This window comes from Octopus bimaculoides, chromosome 2 (genome assembly GCF_046866305.1).
Source record: "Octopus bimaculoides isolate indiv1 chromosome 2, ASM4686630v1, whole genome shotgun sequence".
Classification (NCBI taxonomy): Eukaryota; Metazoa; Mollusca; class Cephalopoda; order Octopoda; family Octopodidae; genus Octopus; species Octopus bimaculoides.
This window is the reverse complement of record NC_142929.1, coordinates 93,401,241-93,408,144: the sequence shown is the minus strand read 5'-3', so window position 1 is coordinate 93,408,144 and position 6,904 is coordinate 93,401,241. Positions and strand designations below refer to the sequence as shown.

Below are 6,904 nucleotides of genomic sequence, written 5' to 3'. Positions count from 1 at the left end.
CTGATGAATGAGTTTAAACTTCTTAATTATTTTCTTTAAGATGATAAAACCAAAAGGAAAGAAATGGTCAACTAACAAGCGTTGTACAGGTTGATAACATAGTGTTTCTCTTATTTTTCACGGAAATTAATACATCAATCTGCATATTGACAATTTCTTTCTTTCCTGTTTGATAAATAAATATGGCACCAGAAAATAGAAATGCTAATGATCAAAACAGTATTAGTAACCTCAAAAGATGATTACTCTGTACCATATTTTCTTATTTATCTTTACTATTAATGTTTTTTAAATTTTCTAAATAACAGGGTGCTAAACTCCCCTGTTCGAAAATACAAGGACACAGTGTGTTGTATAGCAAGCTGGAGACGATGTAACATTCATCCCAACCAGGACTGACATATTATGTTGGCAAATAATCTTTACTTTAGAGTACCATTACTGAATGTCTCTCGTTGAGAGATTTAGTAATAATAATGTTTCTATTTACAAAATAAAAGGTAATTTTAAATTTTCAGAGGCAAGCTAGGTGTAATGGTAAAATTGATAATATGATTATAAGCTCAAACTTTCTTAGTCATTATATTGGGCCCTTGAAAAATAGAGTTAGGGCATATTTTCTTTGCTTACCTTAGTTTACCCAGCTGTCTCTAACAATATGTAAAGAACCAATTTTCAAAACATGCTATAAATGCAGGCATGGAAATTGGAAATAATACAATAAAAGAGACCAACCAAAGATATATATATATAAATATTGTATGTATTTACCATTATGAAAGAACCCAGCATCTGCTAAAGATTCAGGTTTTTGATTTTTATTCTCTGGCCATGAAGAAAATGTTTTAAGACGTTCACTTAATGAGGCAAAATGTGGATGTTTTGGAGAGTTAAATTTATTACTCTGATTTGGTATTGGTACATTACCTACCAATTTCCCACACAAGAAAGGGCAGTTCGGAGAAACTGACCTATGTTTTCCTCTAATATTATCATTGGCTTTCCAATTTTTGATTTCACATTTGCAAAATATATAACAGACATTATCTGCAGGCCCCTTGTGGTAGAAACCATTAGCTGCCAAATCTTTAGCTTTTAATGGGTAAGATGTCGTCCACTGAACAAAACTTTTTATCCGATTCAGTTCGTATTTCAAATCCATTTTGATAAAAGATTCTAAATTTGGACATTTTGGACTAAAACGTGTATGTTCTTTATGGACATCATCATTTTCTTTCCAGTCGCGCAGTTGGATGGAGCAGTATGCACATTTAACAGCATCTCCATAACCTAGGTAATAAAATCCATTTTTGGCAAAATCTGTGGGTGTTACTGGCATGCTTTTGTCCCAATTTTCAAAGGAATCCAGTCTTTTTTGCATATCAAGCATTTCATTTTTATTTGAATTAATAACTTTTTCAGTACTAGTTGTTACTACAGTCTCAGTTTCTCGTTCAGTGTTTTGGACATTAAAAGCTGCAGCATTTTCAATATCTGTATCATCATGTAAATAAACTGAAGAACTGTTAACTTTATGTTTACACAAATATTTATGTTTAAAATTGGAATCTGAAAATTCCAGTACAGATTTACAGAAAAAGCATATTATTTTTCCTTCTGTACTATTATAATAATAACCATTTGCAGCAAGCTCTGTAGCTGTTAGTTTTTGTTGAATATCTCCAGAGAATGTCAACAATCTTCCTATTTCATGACATAGGTCCCCTGATTGTGTCTTCAGATTTTCCATTACTTTCTGTCAGTATTATTGATCATTATTTGTATCCAGTGACTGAAATAACAAAAATATAAAAAAATATGTGACTTTTTTTCTGTATGAAGTTGTATAAACTACAAAGTAAAAAGAGATGTAAGGAGCACTCTGCCAGTTATAACGATGAGGGTCCCAGCTGATACGATCAATGGAACAGCTTGCTTGTGAAATTAACGTGCAAGTGACTGAGCACTCCACAGACATGTGTACCTTTAACGTAGTTCTCAGGGAGATTCAGTGTGACAAGGCTGGCCTGTTGAAATACAGGTACTACTCATTTTTGCCAGCTGAGTGGACTGGAATAACAGGAAATAAAGTGTCTTGCTCAAGGACACATTGCATCACTGGGAATTGAACTCACGACCTTACGATCATGAGCCAAATGCCCTAACCACTAAGCCATGCGCCTTCACAAAAAAAAAGAGATGTATAAATAGAATGCATAAATATTTACAAAACTAATCAAGTTGGAAGTATCAAGGCTCATGTGATTGAATATTTTTTACTTAGTTTTCTGTTGTCATCTTGGTGAATTTAACCTCAATTGCATCATGCTGATACAAGTTGGTAAACTATAGATTATTCCATAAATGCCTACCTTCCATTAGCTTTTCTGAAAGGCAATAATATGATAGCTTACAACAGTTGCAGGTGTACTTGAGTAGTACATGTTAACACTGATGACACATTATTCAGGATAATATTGTGTTTTCTTGTTTTTGCTTATGAAATCTTATATATATCATCATCATCATCATCATCATCCTCATCATTTAACGTCTGTTTTCCATGCTGGCATGGGTTGGACAGTGTGATGGGATCTGCAAGTTAGAGGACTGCTCCAAACTCTATCTTTCTATATCTATAAAATTCACTCTGTGTGTGTGTGTGTTTCCTCAATGCATGGCCAAACCGCTGGATCAATCTGCACCAAATTTGGCATGAAGGTTTTTCACTACTTGGGGGAAGGTTCTGGGGGGTGGGGAGGGAATTTGGGCCCTTGCCCATATAGCTGTAGCCCCTTCCCCCATATGACCCTTCTGATTTTTTTTTCAGCAGATTCCTGTTTTCTATGATGGAGATTCACAATATGCAAAAAACCATGTTTTCAAAATTTTAAATTCCCACCTCACCCCAAATTAAAAATTTTTAATTCTTTTTCAAATTTTTTTTTTCAATCTATGTCGAAAAATATGGAGATTAAGAATATGGGAAAAAAATTTTTTATTTCAAATTTTCTATGAAGAACTCCAAAACTGATCCACATATTCCTCCCTACCTCATCCTGTTGTCTAAAACTGAAAATGAATTGCTAACAATAACAGCTAAATATCTGGAAATTTTCTGTGTTTCTGCATGCGTGTGTACAATTTCTACAGCTTATGTGAATGAACAAAGAAAGTCATCCGTCAGTTTTGATTTTTTGCTTTAAAGGTAAACAATTCTGATAGAGGCAAACACAATATTGAATAATTCTCCATCATATGTCTACCACCCCACCTCTTTTTTTAAAAGTAAAGATAAACGCTTTTTAATTGTTATAATCAAACAAGGGGTTTAGTCCTTACTGCCAAAATTAATTTCTCTTGCAAAAGAGAGAGCAGCATTTTCTCTCTTTTTCAATATTTAATTAGAAGAGAGAATATGCCGTTAGCAGAAACGTTAAAACTTTACTAACTTGATTGATCTGTCACTGAACTAAGATTTTAATTTCATTTGATACACACTTTGCTATCATTTATATGGAGAATTGCAAACATGGCTTATAAAGATAATTTATTTTAATAGAATTTTTATGAGTACATTTCTGTAAATATCTTTCTTGTGCACTATCCCCACCACACACACACACCTGCACATATATGCATGCAGATACACATAGATGAAATTCCATTTTGGAAGTATATTAAAGTTTTTATTATTTTGGAATGAAGAACACAAACAGAGGTGCTGATCCAGCGACTAGCCTTGTAGTATTTTGTTGGGATTAATCCACTGAATTGACAGCAAGGTATGTAAGAAGTACTTTTCTGAAACAAAATTTCTGTGTATGGTCCTGTTGAGCATGCATTTACACCAACACTTTCACACAAAGGCTGGTTGCTGATAAACATAATTGTGACTGGATAAAAATTTGGTAAATATTTACAATAACACCATATTCACTAATTACTAACCCTAAACCATGAATTTGTTTACAGCAGGGCCAGTGCTAAGCCCCTGCAACCCCTATGGTTGCAGGGGGCCTCTGTGAAGAACTGGAATTATTATAATGTAAAACTTAAAATTTGATGTTACACACAACTTATGTAATTTTCAGAAGGAATAGAAACAGTAAGGTTGCTAAATAATGAAAGATCTGTATATGGACGCATGTCATGTTGAAAACTCTTATTATATTGATATAACTCATTCATTCATTTGGTCCTTTAAGCAATGTACACTGTAGGATATCTTTCAATTTATACGATAAACTTTATTAATTTTAAAGTCCAATATTCCTGTGACATAAGTTACAGATATCGACATGAGTTATTCAAATAATTGTTCGTGGAATGGACCTAATAAAATGTTTAAATCTGATGTGACTATTTCTACTTGGATAGGGATTAGAAAATGTTATATCTTGATAAACTTCCAATACATAGATGATGAAGTGACATGCTACCAGATGGCATGCTACATTAGCAGCAATGAAACAGCCTGGAGATTGTTTAACTGTCTGCTGCATGAACAGCATCCAACTGTTATCCATCTAGCTGAACATCTAGATAATGGCCAGTGAGTCTACTTTAATCCTGACAATCCACAACATCCCCAGCAGCAACTTGATTTTACATGCCACCAGCATGATGACCAGTCAGGTGGTTCTGGTAACAACCACGCTCAAAAGGTGTTTTTTAGGTGTTACCTGCACGGGAGCCAGTCTGGCGGCACTGGCAACAACCACGCTTGAATGTTGTTTTTCACATGCCACTGGCACATGTACCAGTAAGGCAAAGTTTACAACAATCATGCTCAAATGCTGCTTTTTATGTGCCACCGGCACGGGAGCCAACCCGTGGCCCTGCCAACAATCATGCTTGGATGTGCTTTTAATGTTCCATTGGCACTCGTGCCAATCAGGTGGTACTGTCATCAGTCACATCAGCGATTCTGATTTGATTTCACTTGCTCAATAGGTCTTCACAAGCAAAGTTTATTGTGCAATGAATGAGGGGTACTCATAAGGGGGCTGGTTACATCCCACGTTTGGATGTGCTTTTAATGTTCCACTGGCACGAGTGTCAATGGAAAGGCCCAATGTTCGAAGGTTGTACTTCACCATCTCATCCCAGGTCTTTCTGGGTCTACCTCTTCCACAGGTTCCCTCAACTGCTAGGGTGTGACTCTTTTTCTCACAGCTGTCCTCATCCATTTGCAACACATGACCACACCAGCACAGTTGTCTCTCTTGCACACCACATCTAATGCTTCTTAAATCCAACTTTTCTCTCAGGGCACTTACACTGTTGTGTATGCACACTGACATTATACATCCAGCAGAGCATACTGGCTTCATTCCTTGCAAGCTTATGCATATCCTCAGCAGTCATGGCCCATGCTTCACTGCCATGTAGCATGGCTGTTCATACACATGCATCATACAGTCTACCTTTTGCTCAGAGTGAGAGGCCCTTTGTCACCAGCAAAGGTAGGAGCTCTCTGAACTTTGCACAGGCTATTCTTATTCTATATATATACACACACATACACATATATATATACACATAAACAAAAGCCAATAAGATTCATGGTGGTAGAGTTTGAAAGAGAACGAAGATCCAGCAGTCATCTGGGTGGAGTGATGGTTGGGTGAATGAGAAGAGGTACTGAAAGTTTGAGAATATCGTAGGAGAGATGAGAGTTGAGGACAGGAGGAAGTTCAGTCAGACAAGATCAAACTGGAATGACCATGTGAGTGTATGTAATATATAGTACAAATTTACAGAAAACAAAAGATGAAGACAGGTGAGGGAACAACAAGCAGGTGTATTAGTTTGATGCTCGGAAAGGATGGAAAAGTCTTTGATGTTTCAAGCCTACACTCATTGAAAGAAAGAGTTGAGAGGAAATAAATGAGGCGAGAATGGAAAAAAATTGAGTGAGGAAAAAATGTGTAGGGATTAAAGGTTCGACATGATGGAATGACATAGATACATACACACACTTTCATTTAAATAATTACATCATTATACTATATTTACATTGCATTTCACAGGTATGAGTGGTGAACTGATAGAACTTCAAGAATGTCAGACCAAATAGATGCTTTGCAATGTTTGCTGTGGCTCTCTGAGTTCAAATCCCAAAGTGTAATACCACAACCTTGCACCTTGGGGAAACTTTATTAAAACCCACTCAGTTGCAAGCATTCAGGCCAAATCCAGTTTGAGGATCTCTTCTTTCCTCCTTTTTATGCATTAATTTAACAATGAAATTTATATTGATGAGATATATATATAGTTGTTATTTCTAGCATTTTGGGTGACAGCTATACACATACAAATGCTTGCACATGCGTCTGTCCCTGGCTTTTGTTATTTGGTTCCAGGTCAACAATGATCCTGTAGAACTATAAGGAATGACATCCATATATGACCATCCTGTCTTATATATATATATATTTTAAGCCACAATATATATTGGATAACATTATTGAGAAGAGATTCTTTTATTTTTTTTTTCACTTGTCTTAGCCATTGGATAGTGACCATGCTGGAGCCCAAGTTTGAAAAGTTTTAGTTGATCAAATTGTCCCCTGTACTTTAGAAATAGTTTTTGAAACATAGCTACACAAGTGTGACCCCTAAACTTGTTTCCTGATAACATTCTTAAAAAACATATTTTTAATGAAATTTTCTACAAATCCATTTCAGATGATGTAGATAAGGACTATATCAGAATTTGCTGTAAGAATAATTTTCAGAGTGGGTGGAAGAAGAATTTGGAAAATTTACATGGATCAGCTTTGTTTCCTCATAAAGTTCGGGAAAATGGGTATTTTGTAGTGAAATTTTTCAGATGGTGTAGATTACATTTGTATCCAAATTTAGTGTGAAAAAAGGGGATGGAAGTGATATTTCATGC

General features: G+C 35.5%; 1 protein-coding gene across 6 annotated transcripts in view; it reads right to left on the bottom strand.

Moving 5' to 3' along the window:
- Window positions 1–6,904, bottom strand: part of LOC106872101 (baculoviral IAP repeat-containing protein 2) — a 53,139-nt gene that overhangs the window by 34,502 nt on the left and 11,733 nt on the right. For all 6 annotated transcript variants that reach the window (XM_014929484.3, XM_089347173.1, XM_089347175.1 and 3 more), the window contains exon 2: window positions 772–1,792. In XM_014929484.3, coding sequence (XP_014784970.2) covers window positions 772–1,750 — 979 coding nt within the window. In that variant the 5' untranslated portion in view covers window positions 1,751–1,792. The remainder of the gene's footprint in view (window positions 1–771; window positions 1,793–6,904) is intronic.